The 20,958-nt window shown below is 43.6% G+C and overlaps 1 protein-coding gene across 2 annotated transcripts in view; it reads right to left on the reverse strand.

The window, feature by feature from the left end:
• Window positions 1-13,672, reverse strand: part of NAGS (N-acetylglutamate synthase) — a 48,187-nt gene extending 34,515 nt beyond the window's left edge. Inside the window, exon 1 of one of the 2 annotated variants that reach the window (XM_040435376.1) lies at window positions 13,459-13,672. In XM_040435376.1, the coding sequence (XP_040291310.1) occupies window positions 13,459-13,494 (36 nt within the window). In that variant the 5' untranslated portion in view covers window positions 13,495-13,672. Of the gene's footprint in view, window positions 1-12,699; window positions 13,421-13,458 lie in introns of those variants that run through there. The other variant, XM_040435375.1, reaches the window with a different exon arrangement.
• Between the last annotated feature and the right edge of the window lie 7,286 nt (window positions 13,673-20,958).

Genomic DNA, 20,958 nt, shown 5'->3' on the forward strand with positions numbered 1-20,958 from the left:
CTATCGGAATTTTTTGAGCATAAAGTGTAGAAGCTATTTATACAATATTGCACACATTATATTATTGCAGATTAATTTATGATAGTTTACTATTTAATATTTTTTATGTGTATTAGTATTTTTAAGAATGTATTTTTATGAATTTTTATGATATGATATTTTTATGAATGGTCATTGAAAAAGTATATCACTAATAAAATAAAATATCGGTTTATCAACCATCCGTGTGGTACCTAATATTGGTGTGCCCTACCATTTTCTACTTTGATATACAGGTCCTTCTCAAAAAATTAGCATATTGTGATAAAGTTCATTATTTTCTGTAATGTACTGATAAACATTAGACTTTCATATATTTTAGATTCATTACACACAACTGAAGTAGTTCAAGCCTTTTCTTGTTTTAATATTGATGATTTTGGCATACAGCTCATGAAAACCCAAAATTCCTATCTCAAAAAATTAGCATATTTCATCCGACCAATAAAAGAAAAGTGTTTTTAATACAAAAAAAGTCAACCTTCAAATAATTAAGTTCAGTAATGCACTCAATACTAGGTCGGGAATCCTTTTGCAGAAATGACTGCTTTAATGCGGCGTGGCATGGAGGCAATCAGCCTGTGGCACTGCTGAGGTGTTATGGAGGCCCAGGATGCTTCGATAGCGGCCTTAAGCTCATCCAGAGTGTTGGGTCTTGCGTCTCTCAACTTTCTCTTCTCAATATCACACAGATTCTCTATGGGGTTCAGGTCAGGAGAGTTGGCAGGCCAATTGAGCACAGTAATACCATGGTCAGTAAACCATTTACCAGTGGTTTTGGCACTGTGAGCAGGTGCCAGGTCGTGCTGAAAAATGAAATCTTCATCTCCATAAATCTTTTCAGCAGATGGAAGCATGAAGTGCTCCAAAATCTCCTGATAGCTAGCTGCATTGACCCTGCCCTTGATAAAACACAGTGGACCAACACCAGCAGCTGACATGGCACCCCAGACCATCACTGACTGTGGGTACTTGACACTGGACTTCTGGCATTTTGGCATTTCCCTCTCCACAGTCTTCCTCCAGACTCTGGCACCTTGATTTCCGAATGACATGCAAAATTTGCTTTCATCCGAAAAAAGCTTCTCTGTAGCCCAGGTCAGGCGCTTCTGCCGCTGTTTCTGGTTCAAAAGTGACTTGACCTGGGGAATGTGGCACCTGTAGCCCATTTCCTGCACACGCCTGTACACGGTGGCTCTGGATGTTTCTACTCCAGACTCAGTCCACTGCTTCCGCAGGTCCCCCAAGGTCTGGAATCGGTCCTTCTCCACAATCTTCCTCAGGGTCCGGTCACCTCTTCTCGTTGTGCAGCGTTTTCTGCCACACTTTTTCCTTCCCACAGACTTCCCACTGAGGTGCCTTGATACAGCACTCTGGTAACAGCCTATTCGTTCATAAATTTCTTTCTGTGTCTTACCCTCTTGCTTGAGGGTGTCAATGATGGCCTTCTGGACAGCAGTCAGGTCGGCAGTCTTACCCATGATTGTGGTTTTGAGTAATGAACCAGGCTGGGAGTTTTTAAAAGCCTCAGGAATCTTTTGCAGGTGTTTAGAGTTAATTAGTTGATTCAGATGATTAGGTTAATAGCTCGTTTAGAGAACCTTTTCATGATATGCAAATTTTTTGAGATAGGAATTTTGGTTTTTCATGAGCTGTATGCCAAAATCATCAATATTAAAACAAGAAAACTACTTGAACTACTTCAGTTGTGTGTAATGAATCTAAAATATATGAAAGTCTAATGTTTATCAGTACATTACAGAAAATAATGAACTTTATCATAATATGCTAATTTTTGGAGAAGGACCTGTATACTTTTTAGAGCTGCATACTACTATTGTATCGAATAATCCATTGACTGTGATATTGAGGACTATCGATTATTCTGCATCCTATGTCATCGATTATTTAGTCGATCCTTCTAATAACCGGAACACCGATTATTCTGCAACCTATGTCATTGAATATCTAGTCGATTTCAATAACTAGAACACTGTTACTATTTTATTAAGGATAGTTGTCACTCATCACTTATTGTTCAAAGATTATATCTATTGTACATTGTCAATAAGTTGGTTGTTTAGACAGCATTTCACTGCATTTTTGTTGCCAATTTATATATTTTATCCATTTTACCATTAAATAAAAGTATTCAATTGTTCTAACCACATGGTCACGGTTTCTTGAGTGCCCTGTTTACACTATCAATCACATAAACCACAAAGTGAAGCAGTATGGGAGGGAATATAAAGGGAGGCAATCAGTGTAAATAGATGACAGCTGGGAGAAGGAAAAGAGATGACAAAGTGAAACCAAAACAAAGAACATCATGCAAGAGGTACAGAAGAACGTCTGCCACAGCTTCTCAGAGAGCTGGCGGTGACAGGTATTGTTTGTTTCATATTGTACAAGGCGGAAATCACAGTCAAATCAAATTCCAACGGTGTTATATTATCAAGATGAGTCAGGAACAACTAAGTTGCAGTATAGTGGACTGTAAGACAGATGACAGATAGGACGCTTAGTTTTGGTCTGATCTACATCTGTGTGATTGGAACTGACCCAGTCTATGGTAATTGTGTTTAGATATGACCATACCAACTGTGGATATTGGAGATTAACAGAGTGGAAACTACCTCTAGAGTCAGGAAAGGTAAAGGTTTGTAGCAAAGGATGACTGTCCTGAAGGGAACACCACCAAACAGTGGTGAAACAGGATTTTATACATGAAAGCCCTTTGGTGTTTTTCCTCCACGATATTGTTCTTACTTAATTCAGCTGAAAAAGACAAGTAGTGACTCTGATAGTTCCTGACACATGGTTTATCCACCAAAATTATCAAAACGCAGATATCTGGTGATTGTGTGGAGATTTGAAACTCCGACCCAGGATGCAGGTAGAATGAAGTGGCCAATGTACCCTGATCAAGTACTGATGCCATCTTTATGAAAGCAGAAAAAGGAGGGGTCTACAAAATCGTTGGAAGTTCCTGCTGCATCTACACTCCGGACAACACTGCCCCTGATGGAAGGATCACCAAGGATCTGAATAAACTGATGGACTTTATCAAATGAACTGACGTTAAACTTCTGAAATTAATCACATCATGGCCAGAGTAATGTTTTGGAAACTGGTTCAGCGACTACAATGTTTTTAGCATTTGGTTTTAACAGGCTATTATATAGTTCTTAGGTTTAGGAAAATTGTTTTCAAGAATGTTTAATACATTCATACCCAAACTATATATATGTGCTGTGCCCCTGTCAAAGACAAAGATGATTCCATCCTGAAGTAAATAAAACCTTGTTGATGGTTGCGGGGTAAATAGGACAAGGTGAAGGCAAACCCGAAAAGGAGTTGAGGGGACATGGTGAAGCAATAAGGAAAGTCCAGCTCTTCACTGTTTAGGACATTGGGAGAGTACCTCACTTTGCCTGTTCACCTTTGGTCTATTTCCCGCAAAAGGAGGGATTTGTGAGAGATAGATTTTTATTTCTCTATATATAATGTGAACATTCTGTAGTACACAAACTAGATGTATGAGCTATGTGTGCATTCTTTTGTTTTAAAGTCAATAGGGAAGGGGGAAGTTAGGTTGCAGTTTTCAAATCTACCTATGAACTCAGAGTTGAAGTTGCTGAAACCACTCCTATCAGGTTAAGGAGCCAATAGTCTCTTCTTAAGGAACACCCCTTTTGTGATGTCATGTTTGCTGTTTAAGTCAATGTAACTTGAATAAAGCTCTCTCTTGTTCTGGCTCAAGGGGATGAGGAAGTGCTTTTTCATGAAACCAACTGTGTGTCTGGTCTCATTATGAAAGTAGTATGGCACACACATACTTATACTTCTAATTGATTTGGCACCACACAAAAGAAGATGAGAATCGCAAAGATGGTGATAACACCGGTAAAGGGGAGCATTGGAGCAAGGAAATGCTCCGATGCTCCTCTCATACATACTAAGTGAATACAGAAAACGTGATATCTGAGTTCAGCCTGGACAACCCTTTAAATGGTGCCTATGACGAATACCGTACCCCGACTGATGTCGGATGTCAAATACGTAGAGCCAGAGACATACGATATAGTCACTGGTTACCAAGGCATGACATTACGCCGTCCCTGAGAAGCAGGTAAGGTCAGCTTGGTACAGTGTTCACAGACTCCTCCTGTCCACACGGACACAGAGACGCAACAAGCTGAGGAAGCCTTTTCACTGCCCCAGTGAAACAGCGCTTCCTCAGCCCGGGAAGACTGCCACCAGCTTCTCGTTTGATATAAGCCCGGGCCGCTAACGGGATTATATAGGGTGAGAAACAAACGCGCAGTAGCGTATAACTAGGCCGAAACATGGACGTGGGGATTCGTGATCGAGATACCAGAACAGCACAAGATTAAATTACAGCCAGGTCCATAAATATTGGGACATCGACACAATTCTAACATTTTTGGCTCTATACCCTACCACAATGGATTTGAAATGAAACGGACAAGATGTGCTTTAACTGCAGACTGTCAGCTTTAATTTGAGGGTATTTACGTCCAAATCAGGTGAACAGTGTAGGAATTACAACAGTTTGCATTTGTGCCTCCCACTTGTTAAGGGACCAAAAGTAATGGGACAGAATAATAATCATAAATCAAACTTTCACTTTTTAATACTTGCAGTCAATTACAGCATGAAGTCTGGAACGCATAGACATCACCAGACGCTGGGTTTCCTCCCTGGTGATGCTCTGCCAGGCCTCTACTGCAACTGTCTGCAGTTCCTGCTTGTTCTTGGGGCATTTTCCCTTCAGTTTTGTCTTCAGCAAATGAAATGCATGCTCAATCGGATTCAGGTCAGGTGATTGACTTGGCCATTGCATAACATTCCACTTCTTTTTCTTAAAAAACTTTTTGGTTGCTTTTGCAGTATGCTTTGGGTCATTGTCCATCTGCACTGTGAAGCGTGTCCAATGAGTTCTGAAGCATTTGGCTGAATATGAGCAGATAATATTGCCCGAAACACTTTAGAATTCATCCTGCTGCTTTTGTCAGCAGTCACATCATCAATAAATACAAGAGAACCAGTTCCATTGGCAGCCATACAGATGTAGCAGGGTTATCACTCCAGCTCTTAACTCAAATTTCTTAACTCATCGTGTTATCTTGAGACAAAAGCCTTTGAAAAGCAATTGAAGGTGTTTGCTTAGATTAGATAACACAACTCAGAAATCTCAGAAAACAGGAGTGTTAACTCTACTCTATCCATACATGCCCACGCCATGACACTACCACAACCATGCTTCACTGATGAGGTGGTATGCTTAGGATCATGAGCAGTTCCTTTCCTTCTCCATACTCTTCCTGTTTTTGAACCCTCTGTATTCACTCTGGCGAAGTCTTCTATTAATTGTTGACTTTGACACACATACACCTACCTCCTGGAGAGTGTTCTTGATCTGGCCAACTGTTGTGAAGGGTGTTTTCATCCACCACAGTTGTTTTCCGTGGTCTTCCAGGTCTTTTGATGTTCCTGAGCACACCGGTTCATTCCTTCTTTTTAAGAATGTTCCAAACAGTTATTTTGGCCACGCCTAATGTTTTTGCTATCTCCCTGATGGGTTTGTTGTGTTTTTTCAGCCTAATGATGGCTTGCTTCACTGAGAGTGACAGCTCTTTGGATCTCATCTTGAGAGTTGACAGCAACAGATTCCAAATGCAAATAGCACTCTTGAAATGAACTCTGGACCTTTTATCTGCTCATTGTAATTGGGATAATGAGCGAATAACACACACCTGGGCATGGAACAGCTGAGAATCCAATTGTCCCATTACTTTTGGTCCCTTAACAAGTGGGAGGCACATATGCAAACTGTTTTAATTCCTACACCGTTCACCTGATTTGGATGTAAATACCTCAAATTAAAGCTGACAGTCTGCAGTTAAAGCACATCTTGTTCGTTTCATTTCAAATCCATTGTGGTGGTGTATAGGGCCAAAAATGTTAGAAATGTGTCGATGTCCCAATATTTATGGACCCGACTGTATATATTTAATTGCCTTAAGGGCTCACTAAACATAACACTATATACACAGAAAATATATACAGTGGTCTGAGTGGTAAATACAGATGGCGTGGTACAACAGGGTTAAGCAGAACAAAAGTCAGTTGACCAGATGGATGAGTCCTTTGGGTGGTGATGGATAATGGGTTTCTATAAGGCTTGGCTGTAGTAACATGGTAGTAACATGGGACGCAGTGATGTCAGTTGTTTCCAGTCCACTCCTCCTCTTCTGGGGCTGGCAGCAAATGAGTCACAAAACCGATTAGGGCTCATGGCTCCAGACCAGAATGTCGAAGGGAGGTGGTTCTGGGACCAATGGATCTGCCTGGGTTCCGGCTACCAGTAGAGTCCAAGCATGGTACCGTTATTTGGTTTCTGTGGGGAGATATGTAGGCCTGCGATGGATGGGCGATTCATAATTCCTTATGAATCGCCGGCTCCAATATGTCTGATAATTTGATTGAACTGGGGAATGGCCTAGACCTCCTGCAGGAAAGTTTTCCTGCAGGATCCGTGCTATCTGACTGGAGGTGAGAAATGGTAAACAAAGGTGGCCTTCTAGAAGTTCTCTGCCATTTGAATGGGCTTTGAAGCAGGGGCTCCCTCTGTGGAGTTCACTACCTCTGCTATCTGACAGTAGATGGCTGGTGTGGGAACATGGCTGATAGTAAATAATAATCCATATTCCTTACAGTGCCATTAAATAGTGTTCCACAAAAAACAACTCTCCCTATGGCTCTGTGAATGGAAAAAAATAAAAAATAAAAGTTATGACTCCAGGAAGGCAGGGAGTTAGAAACGAAAATGAAAAAATGGAAAATCGCTGCAGCAGGAAGGGATTAGGGGGTAAATGGGTCTGCCTCAGTGCAGCTACCTTAGTTTCACTAGATGTGGAGGAATTCCACAGTGTTAGGGCTCATGCATACGACCGTATACCCTCTGAGACATACGGTCCATGAGCGGGCCATATGTCCCAGGACGGCATACATCGTCCTGGGACATGTATCATATGAGTGCAGGACAATAGTCCCGCGGGCGGCCCGATGCGCACAGTATCATAGTAACCTATGATGCTGTGCGCTCCCGTGTGCACGATGTATGCCACTCCAGGACATATGGCCCGCTCATGGACCGTATGTCTCGGAGGGCATATGGTCGTGTGCATGAGCCCTTAGCATAATGTATTGTCTATCACATGTTCTGTTTTTGTCATCTTTTATTATAAATATTCAGATACCCTTTTTTGGTGCAAGAGGAAATTTTAGATTAAAGGCATTTCGGAGCCATCCATAGACATGAAGATCTAATAGACAATATAAAGTCTATTGGGACACTTTACTTTGCATGTGTTTTTTTTTTCTCTTGTGGCATTTTTTCTTTCATCTAGGGCTTGCTTGCCACCAGTGTTACCTGTCAAACATGGTGATGGGTCATATAATATGATAGTCACAATCACTCATAAATAAAGCTTTTAGACTTGTACTGGGCACACAGACTTTGTAGCAAGGATACAGTATTTTCTCTATGTTTTTCCCATGTAAATCTTGTATAATACGCAAAGTCTTGTTTCAGCAATGTATATTACATATACACCCTGTACAGAATTATTAGGCAAATGAGTATTTTGACCACATCATCCTCTTTATGCATGTTGTCTTACTCCAAGCTGTATAGGCTCGAAAGCCTACTACCAATTAAGCATATTAGGTGATGTGCATCTCTGTAATGAGAAGGGGTGTGGTCTAATGACATCAACACCCTATATCAGGTGTACATAATTATTAGGCAACTTCCTTTCCTTTGGCAAAATGGGTCAAAAGAAGGACTTGACAGGCTCAGAAAAGTCAAAAATAGTGAGATATCTTGCAGAGGGATGCAGCACTCTTAAAATTGCAAAGCTTCTGAAGCGTGATCATCGAACAATCAAGCGTTTCATTCAAAATAGTCAACAGGGTCGCAAGAAGCGTGTGGAAAAACCAAGGCGCAAAATAACTGCCCATGAACTGAGAAAAGTCAAGCGTGCAGCTGCCAAGATGCCACTTACCACCAGTTTGGCCATATTTCAGAGCTGCAACATCACTGGAGTGCCCAAAAGCACAAGGTGTGCAATACTCAGAGACATGGCCAAGGTAAGAAAGGCTGAAAGATGACCACCACTGAACAAGACACACAAGCTGAAACGTCAAGACTGGGCCAAGAAATATCTCAAGACTGATTTTTCTAAGGTTTTATGGACTGATGAAATGAGAGTGAGTCTTGATGGGCCCGTGGCTGGATTGGTAAAGGGCAGAGAGCTCCAGTCCGACTCAGACGCCAGCAAGGTGGAGGTGGAGTACTGGTTTGGGCTGGTATCATCAAAGATGAGCTTGTGGGGCCTTTTCGGGTTGAGGATGGAGTCAAGCTCAACTCCCAGTCCTACTGCCAGTTTCTGGAAGACACCTTCTTCAAGCAGTGGTACAGGAAGAAGTCTGCATCCTTCAAGAAAAACATGATTTTCATGCAGGACAATGCTCCATCACACGCGTCCAAGTACTCCACAGCGTGGCTGGCAAGAAAGGGTATAAAAGAAGAAAATCTAATGACATGGCCTCCTTGTTCACCTGATCTGAACCCCATTGAGAACCTGTGGTCCATCATCAAATGTGAGATTTACAAGGAGGGAAAACAGTACACCTCTCTGAACAGTGTCTAGGAGGCTGTGGTTGCTGCTGCACGCAATGTTGATGTGAAAAGATCAAAACACTGACAGAATCCATGGATGGCAGGCTTTTGAGTGTCCTTGCAAAGAAAGGTGGCTATATTGGTCACTGATTTGTTTTTGTTTTGTTTTTGAATGTCAGAAATGTATATTTGTGAATGTTGAGATGTTATATTGGTTTCACTGGTAAAAATAAATAATTGAAATGGGTATATATTTGTTTTTTGTTAAGTTGCGTAATAATTATGCACAGTAATAGTCACCTGCACACACAGATATCCCCCTAAAATAGCTAAAACTAAAAACAAACTAAAAACTACTTCCAAAAATATTCAACTTTGATATTAATGAGTTTTTTGGGTTCATGGAAAACATGGTTGTTGTTCAATAATAAAATTAATCCTCAAAAATACAACTTTCCTAATAATTCTGCACTCCCTGTAGATCCCCATGACCACTTAGTTGCCAAGTATAAGATATGTCTATTCATTTGGATCATTGCATTGCACAAAGCAAACGGTCAGAGGGTGAAAGAAGAGTACATTTAGACAGGCTCGGACTGGCCCACCGGGGAGGCGGGGGATTCCTCAGTAGGTCCCCAGTCTCCTGCACCCAGAGATAAGATGGCGGAGTAATTATTTCTCTTGTTTCTCAGGAGATATAATTATTGTAGCCACTAGGTGGCAGTATCGCACAGTGATGCAGCCTCCTACTGGTGTAAATTGTACAGGAGTCCCCGCAGTATCTTCTAAACTTTCCGGGCTGCTGGCAGTGAAGGAGGAGAGAACATGTCTGGCCATCCTCCTGCCCTCCCTGCTGTCAGAAAACTGTGGTTGCTGGAGAGAAGGACTCCTCTGCGGTGCTGGGCTGATTTCTCAGGTGTGTGACAGTAGTGAGCTGTAGGAGACTGTAAGGGGGAAATAGGGGATTTGTTTATAGCAGACACAGATCTATGAATGTGTGCTGCTCTCTGCAGAGTTCAGAGTGGCATTGGGGGGACTCTGCCCTAGGTCCCCCCAATGCCTCTGCTTTAGGTGCACCCCCATTAGTGCCCCAGCTCCAGATGCCCCCCAATGGCCCCACTCTAAATGCACGCCTAATATTGCCTCTTCTCCAGTTGCCCCCCTAATACCTCTGCTTCAGGATCACCACTATTACCCTGCCTCAGGCGACCCCAATGCCTCTGCTTTAGGTGCACCCCCATAAATGCCCCAGCTCCAGATGCCCCCATTCTAAATGCACCACTAATATTGCTTCTTTTCCAGTTACCCCAGCTCCAGGATCCCCACTATTACCCTGCCTCAGGTGACCCTAATGCCTCTGTTTCGGTTATGACCCTCCGTTTGTGCCCTTTGTTCACGTTGCTCCTCTAGCACCTTTGCTTGGGCTTTGTTAAATGTTATGACCTGCAAAGGGGGTTGGACTTATGACTGAAAAATTCTGCACAGTGCGTCATATTCTCCAGTATTGACACGCATGGTTTACATGGCGGTAGTGATGATATTCCGTATTTACAGGCATCATTACTGCCACACATATGCCCTGCTGCTCCATTTATTCTCTTTAGGACCACTGGAATTAGCCAACGCTGTACTCTGTCATCTCCAGCGACCCCATAGAGAATGGATGGAGAGGCAGTGCATATGCTCGACCTGCCACTCAATCAAGAAAGGGGATCAGTGGGGGCTCCAGCATTCAGACCCCCATGGATCACTTAGTTATCCCCGATCCTGTGGATACAGAATAACTAGAAAAGTGGACACAGGTCCTTTAACAGGCGAGCATTTCTATTTTAGTTTGATACATATTTTGGGCCAGATTTTTCATTTTTATTTTATTTTTATTTTTTTACACCCAAAGAAAACCTTTAAGGATAGGGAATGTGAAAAGGTGCAACAGCTATGACACGACAGGTGATCAGTGTCTGATTGATGGGGGTCTGACTGCTGGGACCCCCATGATCAAAGGAATGTGTACATAGATTGGTGGTAATATAATTGAATGTCCCAGGACCCCTTTTTTCATGATCAGTGGGTGTTCCAGCAGCCAGACCCCAGAAATCTGATATTTATCACCTATCCTGTAGATAGGCAATAGGTCAGTATGGTAGAACAACCCTTACTAATGTATTGTGATTGTCCATATTGCCCCCTTTCCATCACATTACACACAGGACGTATCCGTGGTTATTACCACTGTGTAATCCAGCAGTGGTGGCCGTGCTTACACACTATAGGGAAAGGCTGGAAGTGCTCATAGGCCAACACCTTTACCTATAGTCTGCAAGCCTGGCCACCACTGCTGGATTGCAGAGTGGTCAAAACCATGGATACGTGCTGTGTGTAATGTGATGGAAAAGAGTCAATATGGACAATCACAGTACATTAGTAAGTGCCTTGCATAAACTTTCTCTACATGATAAATGCCAATTGCTGAAGTGAGACAACCCCTTTAACCCCTTTAAGTGTGCTACACTTAATAGGGTTAGGCATAAATGTATTGGTGTGTGCTTTGTGTGTTTCCTATGTGTGATTGGTGTGTGCTATATATGTTCTATGTATCAGTGGTGTATGTGCAGTATGTGACATATGCATCAGTGGCATGTGAGCCATGTATAGGTTTCTTGTGTGCCACATGTGTCCAATGAGTGACTGGTGTGCGCTGCATGTGTCTTGTTTCTGACTGCCTTAAGTGCAGGATATTCATATATGTGTAAATTCTGTCACATGTATGTTTGTGCATTTTGCTGTGAATGTCTCCGATCATACTTCATCTTTAATATTTCTGTTATCACTGTAAGTGCTCATGAACACGACTGTTGGATGTTTTGCGGTCCGCAAAACATGGATACCGGGTGTGTGCATTCCACATTATAACAGCCGGCCTCTAATAGAACAGTGCTATCCTTGTCTGTAATGCCGACAATAATCGGACATGTTCTATCATTTTGCAGAACTGCCATGCGGACATACAGACACGGAATGCACACGGAGTCTTTTTTTTTTTTTGCGGCCCCATTGAAGTGAAGTGAACGGTACAGACATGGAAAAAAAATAAGTTAGCGTGCAGGAGCCCTAAGGTGGGCCCCCAGAATCTGTTACACTGGTGGGCTCTAAGTATCTCAGTCTAACACTGCATTTAGAGATTAGAAACATTCACAAAAATAGCTGCAAAGTGGGAAAGGTTAAAAGCAGGATCCTGGGATATGAGAGACTGCTACTGAACTTCTACAGTAAAAAGAGGTAATATAGACCATAGAGTTTTATGTTTTATTACATTTGTTTAATTTGTCTCTTGCTTTCTTAGGTTGTAGATGTACTATTACCACCCAAGAACATAGTCATGAATGAAAAATAGTGCCTCACAAAGGTAGAACTCTGAGCTGAACGTCGTTTTGCAAATATTATACTCAGTGGAGGCTATATATACAAAGTTAATTGCATTTTTCACTATGGAGTGCCTCCACTATTAGAGAAGCTGGTGTTGATGGACATACCTGATCTTCTCCATCAGTTTGTACAGTTTACAGGCAGGAACAGTGCTATCCTGACCATCATAGAGCAACAGAGGCCTGATAGAAAGAATCTCAACACCAGTGTCAACCACCAAAAGATCAGAATGTATAGGGTGAGAGTACCGTGTTGACCACTTGTTACGACAATCGGTCCAATGGAATGGGTACAATATACCAGAATCAGAAGAACATGGCTGTTTTTTTTTTTTTTTATAAAAACTGCGCCACATCTGTTCCTGAGTTGGGTCTGGTATTGCAGTACAACTCCATTAAAGTGACTGGGACTGAGCTGCAGTACCAGACACATTCTCTGAACAGGTATGGTACAGTTTTAAGAACAATGTAGCCATGTCTTTCTACTCACGCACAACTCCTTTCATTGATCTTGGTAGAACATACCTCAACAACTGCAAAGACCTTTTGGTAAATGGAATGCATCTCCTGGAATTGTGCAAGCCAGTGACGTGCCTCATTAGGTGTCCCACCACATTCTCTTAAGAAGGCTCGAATATCCCTCCGCACCAAGGAACGGTCAACCAGGGGGGAGATGCCACCTGACTCCTTAGAGGCCTCCCGTTGATTAGATGGATTTTTCAGTTCTTCTCTGGTTTGATCATCCCTAATTCTTACACGTTGATGGAGCACAGAGCACGTTCCACCACTTAAAAAGCGACAATGACGAAAGGACAATGCTGAAATTCCTTGTACAGCTGTCATGAAGACTCAGGTCTGTGTCACACTTTTATATTTTTTCCAGGTCTTACTGAGCACTGTTGTACTTTTTCAGGAAACGTTTTGTGTCCATAGACTCTCACACTCAATTCTTAGCTTATATAGTCAAGGCTGTCTGACATCAGTAGAGGTGGGGCTAGGCTTGGGCTTGAGAGATGACTAGAGGCAGTGGACTTTTCTAGGATAGAATACACTGTAGGTCCTTTTATGGAGGAGTGACAATCTATGAGTGGGAGGTAATAAGAATATAACACATTTATTTTGGTTGGGAATGTGGTACACAAAATTTTAGTTTCTGTAGAAGATCAACCAGAGTAAGCATTTCAAAGTCCTCAAATTGACTGAAGTCAATGAGTCATATTAGTCATCAAAACTGGACATTGTAATACATGGTTTGGGAGTCTCAGTATTTCAAAGGTTAAATACCTGAGGTTTCTCCTGTAGACCCATGTGCAGGAACATCAGATTAATAATTGAATCCCAGCGCGTGAAGAGAAATTTTGCAATGAGGAAGCATTCATTTTGTCCAGTGTCTTCCCAGGCAATGTCAATTATGCGTCCACTTAGGCTATAAATCCCATGTACAAGTGTTCAATGCACATATTTGCCTTGTAACAGAAAATCACAGGATAAAACCCTAAAACAAATAACCTATTTTCTTATCTATATAAAACTGATAATGATTTACTGTCAACAGAGATAAAACATTTCAAGGTTTTCAGATGGGAGGGGTGAAGGGCAGCCTGATTTGGCAGCTTCTGGAATTGAACCTTGAATTTAGACCTGCTGCCTTAGAATGAAAGAGTTTGACTGCAATTTCTTTGCTAGTAATGAGTGTTCATAGACATCAAATAACTGTGGGGCAAACCACTGTATGGCAGAGAACCATGACTCCCAACATCCCAATAACATGCGTAATTTGCTCTGTAGCATAGGAAACAGTAGTTGGGAATGTGCCCTGTTCCATTTGAAGTGTTTCCTTGGATCAATTGCTATAGGTTAGTCGGGGTTAGTAGTTTAAGGGGGAAGATAGCATTGCTGTCTGAGGACAACCTACAAGGGTGGAGTAGTAGATAGGGGGCAAAAGGTAGTTTTATCAGGTGGGGTTCAGAATGGGCCAGGTGTGATACTAGATGTAAAGGGGCTGGACATACAGTATGCATATGTATATATAGAGAGAGACATAAAGGAGCAGCCAGGTACAGGATTTAGCAGAAGTTTTTTTGGTTTTCAATTTTTTTAATCAAAATGTAATATTAGTGTAATTTGAATAAGTTAGAGCCACAGTGTAAATCTATCTATTGTAATCTCATATGTATTAAAGGGGTTGTGTCACCTCAACAAATAGCATTTCTTATGTAGAGGAAGATAATACAAGGCACTTACTAATGTTTTGTTATTGTCCATATTGCCTCCTTTGCTGGCTGGATTAGTTTTTCCATCACATTATACAATCCAGCAGTGGTGGTCGTGCTTGAACACTAAAGGAAAAAGCTTTGACCTATGTGCACTCCCATGGTCCTGACCACTAGAGAGGCCGGCACTCTTTCCTATAGTGTTCAAGCACGACCACCACTGCTGGATTACAGGTGGTCGTAACCCGTGGATATGAACAGTGTATAATGTGATGGAAAAAGAAATCCAGCCAGCAAATGAAGCAATATGGATAATAACAATAAATTAGTAACTGCTTTGTATTAACTTTCTCCACATAATCAGAGGGGCTGCCTGGGTGAAGAAGAGGATATGTCCAGGTTCAGCTGTGAACCCGGAACCCTCTTAACCCCTTAACAGTTACAGTAAAATGGGAAAACGTCACTTTTGTTTTCTATTTAAAGGGAACCTGTCACCAGGATTTTGTGCATACAGGGAGTGCAGAATTATTAGGCAAGTTGTATTTTTGAGGATTAATTTTATTATTGAACAACAACCATGTTCTCAATGAACCCAAAAAACTTATTAATATCAAAGCTGAATATTTTTGGAAGTAGTTTTTAGTTTGTTTTTAGTTTTAGCTATTTTAGGGGGATATCTGTGTGTGCAGGTGACTATTACTGTGCATAATTATTAGGCAACTTAAAAAACAAATATATACCCATTTAAATTATTTATTTTTACCAGTGAAACCAATATAACATCTCAACATTCACAAATATACATTTCTGACATTCAAAAACAAAACAAAAACAAATCAGTGACCAATATAGCCACCTTTCTTTGCAAGGACACTCAAAAGCCTGCCATCCATGGATTCTGTCAGTGTTTTGATCTGTTCACCATCAACATTGCGTGCAGCAGCAACCACAGCCTCCCAGACACTGTTCTGAGAGGTGTACTGTTTTCCCTCCTTGTAAATCTCACATTTGATGATGGACCACAGGTTCTCAATGGGGTTCAGATCAGGTGAACAAGGAGGCCATGTCATTAGATTTTCTTCTTTTATACCCTTTCTTGCCAGCCACGCTGTGGAGTACTTGGACGCGTGTGATGGAGCATTGTCCTGCATGAAAATCATATTTTTCTTGAAGGATGCAGACTTCTTCCTGTACCACTGCTTGAAGAAGGTGTCTTCCAGAAACTGGCAGTAGGACTGGGAGTTGAGCTTGACTCCATCCTCAACCCGAAAAGGCCCCACAAGCTCATCTTTGATGATAGCAGCCCAAACCAGCACTCCACCTCCACTGGCGTCTAAGTCGGACTGGAGCTCTCTGCCCTTTACCAATCCAGCCACGGGCCCATCCATTTGGCCCATCAAGACTCACTCTCATTTCATCAGTCCATAAAACCTTAGAAAAATCAATCTTGAGATATTTCTTGGCCCAGTCTTGATGTTTCAGCTTGTGTGTCTTGTTCAGTGGTGGTCGTCTTTCAGCCTTTCTTACCTTGGCCATGTCTCTGAGTATTGCACACCTTGTGCTTTTGGGCACTCCAGTGATGTTGCAGCTCTGAAATATGGCCAAACTGGTGGCAAGTGGCATCTTGGCAGCTGCACGCCTGACTTTTCTCAGTTCATGGGCAGTTATTTTGCGCCTTGGTTTTTCCACACGCTTCTTGCGACCCTGTTGACTATTTTGAATGAAACGCTTGATTGTTCGATGATCACGCTACAGAAGCTTTGCAATTTTAAGAGTGCTGCATCCCTCTGCAAGATATCTCACTATTTTTGACTTTTCTGAGCCTGTCAAGTCCTTCTTTTGACCCATTTTGCCAAAGGAAAGGAAGTTGCCTAATAATTATGCACACCTGATATAGGGTGTTGATGTCATTAGACCACACCCCTTCTCATTACAGAGATGCACATCACCTAATATGCCTTATTGGTAGTAGGCTTTCGAGCCTATACAGCTTGGAGTAAGACAACATGCATAAAGAGGATGATGTGGTCAAAATACTCATTTGCCTAATAATTCTGCACGCAGTGTAGAGCTGGGGACATGGGCTGCTAGATGGCCGCTAGCACATCCGCAATACCCAGTCCCCATAGCTCTGTGTGCTTTTATTGTGTAAAAAAACCCGATTTGATACATATGCAAATGAACCTGATATGTGTCCTGTGTCCGGAGATGAGTCCAGCGGAAAGGAGCCCAGCACCGCCCCGCGTCCTCCGAATCTCCTCCTTGCTGGCTGACGTCACAGAGCTGGAGCGCCGAAATCTCGCGATGGGCTGGCGGCCTCCCTTGAACCTCAGGCCTGCACCTATTGTAAAAAATATGGCCATACTGAGACAACGTGTTGGCAGTTAAACGGGCCACCCCCGAGGCCGAGGACCGCCCCTCGGGAGGTAGAACAGTAGGTCCAAAGGATCCAAGTTGGATGCCCAGATACGTGGAATCTTGTCCAAAAATTAACATATGCATTAACGGGATACCTTTTGAAGCCCTGCTGGATACTGGGTCTCAGGTCACCACCATCCAACGACCCAACTTTGACAAATTCTGGGATTCAAGTCTCCTCACCCAGCTACCGGAATCCTGGCTGGATATCATTGCTAGCAACGGCAAGCCGGTGAAAGTCCATGGGTACTGGGAACCTACCCTCCAGGTGGGAGAAGCCACCTTACCACAGCAAGGTGTGATTGTGGTGCAAGCCGGAGATAAAGGGGGACACCCCGTGATCTTAGGGACTAATGTCTTTAAAAATTGTTACTCTGAGGTATTGAGGCCCTGAACCAATCCATACCCTCAGCTTCACCTGCTTCTAAAAGAGTCATTCAAAAGACTATCAGTGTGCTGTGTGCTCAGCAAAAATTTGCAAATGGGAAAGGAGAAATCTGCACTGCCCGGATCGGGGATAACCGGCCGGTAATCCTGCAACCGAATTCCCAGATCATTTTGTGGTGCCGTGCTGTACTAGGGATCCAGGGCCAAGACTATCAAGCCCTGGTGGAGCCTATCCAAATTGAAAATCATCCCTTCGTGCGAGCAGCCAAGAGCCTGGTGACCGTATCTCAAGGTAAAGTGCCTGTCCGTTTGATTCATTTCAGTGATCACCCTGTTGCTCTCTCTAAGCACTGCCCTGTTGCTCAGCTTTTCCAGGTATCCTTCCAGGATGTTATCCGTCTGCCTGCCACAGAGATGTCTCAAACCGCACAGAGCAGCAGCGTCTCTGCCAGCGCCTTTTCAGTATCCTGGTGGGAGGAACTTCATGTGGGGAACGAATCCACCCCGAAGGATCAAATAGAGGGAGTCCTGAATCTGGTGAAGGAGCACCACCAGGCCTTTAGCAAGCACTCCACTGACTATGAAGAGGTCAGTGTAATCAAACACACCATACCTACTGGCTCTCATCCTCCTATCAAGGAGAGATACAGACCCATACCGCCTACTACCTACCAGTCCGTAAAAGATGATACAGGAAATGAAGGACTCTAACATAATCTGGGACAGTCATAGTCCCTGGGCTGCACCCCTAGTTCTTGTTCGTAAAAAAGATGGCAGCATTAGGTTCTGTGTGGACTATAGAAAAATCAATCAAATCACCCACAAAGACGCTTATCCATTGCCATGCATTGAAGAATCTTTGACTGCCCTGGGGTCATCAGCCTGATTCTCAACTCTTGACTTAACCAGTGGATACTGGCAGGTGCCTATGGCCCTGGAAGACCAGGAAAAGACCGCTTTCACCACGCCTGTGGGCCTGTTCGAATTTAACTACATGCCTTTCGGACTGTGTAATGCTCCAGGGACGTTCCAGCGGTTGATGGAGCGTTGTTTAGGCCATAAGAACTTTGAAACTGTATTGCTATACTTGGATAACGTCTTTATCTACTCAAAGACATATGAGGATCATTTAAAGCATCTGGCCGAAGTGTTTCAAGTCCTCGCTAAATATGGCCTTAAAATCAAGCCGTCCAAGTGCCATCTGCTGAAACCAGCTGTGAAGTACCTGGACCATGTTGTCAGTGCAGAAGGAGTCCAGCCTGATCCTGATAAACTCGCTGCTGTCCGCAATTGGCATACTCCCACCACCGTGAAAGAGGTGAGAAGTTTCCTCAGTTTTTCAGGATATTACAGACGCTTCATCCCGCATTTTGCACAAATTGCGGATCCGATCCAGGAACTTTTGAGGGGGCATCCCAAAAAGAGTCCAAAGACTCCTATCCCTGTTGAATGGAATGAAGAACGGGAGATTGCCTTCCAGCTCTTGAAGAAGAAGCTGACTGAACCCCCTGTCCTGGGTTACCCGGATTATCAGAAGCCGTTCCATCTCTATACGGATGCCAGTAAAAGAGGCCTGGGAGCCGTGTTGGCTCAGGTGCAAGACAACAAAGAGAGGGTGATTGCCTACGCCAGTAGATCCCTGAGGGGAGCTGAGAAAAACGATCAGAATTAGTTCCTTCAAGCTGGAGTTCTTTGCTTTAGTGTGGGCTGTGACTGAAAAATTCAAGGACTACCTTGCTGCCACTCCGTTTGTCGCCTTCACTGACAACAATCCCCTGGTGCATCTGAATACAGCCAAGTTAGGGGCTCTGGAGCAAAGATGGGCCTCCTGCCTTGCCAACTACGACTTCACTGTGAAGCACCAGATGAACCAAAAGATGCCTGTGAAGAAGTGGAGATGCCGGCATTTTACAACAAATTTGCTCAGCAAGATAATGTTCACACTGAAAATCACTCAGCTGCTGATCCCTCTCCACCGAATAATCCTGAGTCCAGGGGTGAACAAGAAAGGTGGATTAAGCTCCAGTCAGAAAGTAGAGTCCTCGGTGAACTGCTCGACTTCCTTACTAGTGGAAGAACTCCTGAAAGAGTCCGCAGGAAGAGTGCAGACCCAGAATTGAAATTGTGGAGACATCGCCACCAACTCTTCCTTCAAAAAGGCCTGTTGCTAAGAAGGAGCCTGGATCCAGTGTCCTGCGATAGGGTGTACCAGATCCTCATACCACGTCGAGACGCCAGTCTTGTGTTAGAGATTTATCATAACCGGTCCGGACACTTCGGCGTGCAGAAAACTGAGGCCACCATTCGCAGAAGGTTCTATTGGATTGGGATGAGAGAAGACATTGAAAAGTGGTGCCGGGAGTGTACTGCCTGTGCTGTCGGGAAAAGTGAGCGCCATGACCAGAGAGCGCCTCTCCACCCTATCGTGAGTAAAACTCCCCTGGAGCTTGTTGCTATTGATCATGTGAAGTTGGAGCCAAGTCGCTCAGGTTATACTTATGCCATGACTAGTATTGATCACTTCACTAAGTTTGTTGTAGCAGTGCCCGTGAAGGACCTGACAGCCAAGACTGCGGCGGAAGCATTCTGGAAGCATTTCCTCCTGCCCTACGGCTGCCCAGAGAGAATCCTCACCGACCAGGGGTCTGCGTTTGAATCACAGTTGTTCCTGCTACATAATTGCCAGAAGGTCTGGACCACAGCCTATCATCTGCAAGGTAACGGACTCTGTGAAAAAATGAATCAAACTCTCATCGAAATGTTGAGAGCAGTGCCCCCTGAGACAAGGGGTAATTGGCCTACTCTGCTGCCACAACTTATGTATACGTATAACAATACAATTCACTGCTCCACCGGGTACACTCCTTTCTATTTGATGTTTGGCCGTCAAGGAAGGCTGCCTGCTGATCACTCCCTGGACGTGCAAATACCTGATGTCATCAACCCACTACCAAAGACTGATTGGGTGGTGCAGCATCAAAGACGTCTTCTTAATGCCAAAGAGATTGTTCTGGAGCGCATGGAAAGTGCCCGAGAGCGGCAGCAGAGAGACTATGACCTGGCTGCTCATGCGGAACCTCTTGCTATAGGAGACGTGGTGTGGTTGAAGAATAACCACCGAACCAGCAAGCTGGACAGTAAGTGGGAGAGGACTCCCTACGTCATGACTGCTATTCCTAATGCTGAGACCCACGTGTACCAAATTTCCAGGGAAGGTAAAGGCTCTCAGATCGTACACAGGAACCGTTTAAAGCCCTGCATAGAAGGAGAAACTGCAACAGAGGACATTGAGCCAGAGTCTCCTGAGCCAGAGTCGTCAGTCCAACCTGTTGATCCTATGCAGGCCGTTGAGAACCTGTTACATGACAAAGAGCCACTTCATTGGTTCCTCACACCCTGGTTGAACTTGGTGGTACCGGCTCCAGTTCCTGCTAGTCCTCGACCCCAGGATGACCTGTCCCAGGGTGTACCAGAAAGGGCTCAGAGCCTGTGGATTCCTCTTGCCCCCTTGAGACAAGGCAAGAAAAGTCTCTGCCAGTAAGGAGGTCCACGCAGCCTACTAAGGGGCACCCACCTGTGAGATTCGGAGACTACATTGTTGATCAGAGTCACTCCCCCCGGGAAACCCCTGTTTAACTGTCTACAAGACCCGGGTACGGACTCATGTCGTTCTTTTGAGCCTCCAGGAACTTATGTTATATTTGCATATTTTATTATTATGGACTATCCTGGTTATTCCTGATACGCTGTACCAGGTCAGCACCCC

The sequence above is a fragment of the Bufo bufo genome, chromosome 6, assembly GCF_905171765.1.
Source record: "Bufo bufo chromosome 6, aBufBuf1.1, whole genome shotgun sequence".
Taxonomy (NCBI): domain Eukaryota; kingdom Metazoa; phylum Chordata; class Amphibia; order Anura; family Bufonidae; genus Bufo; species Bufo bufo.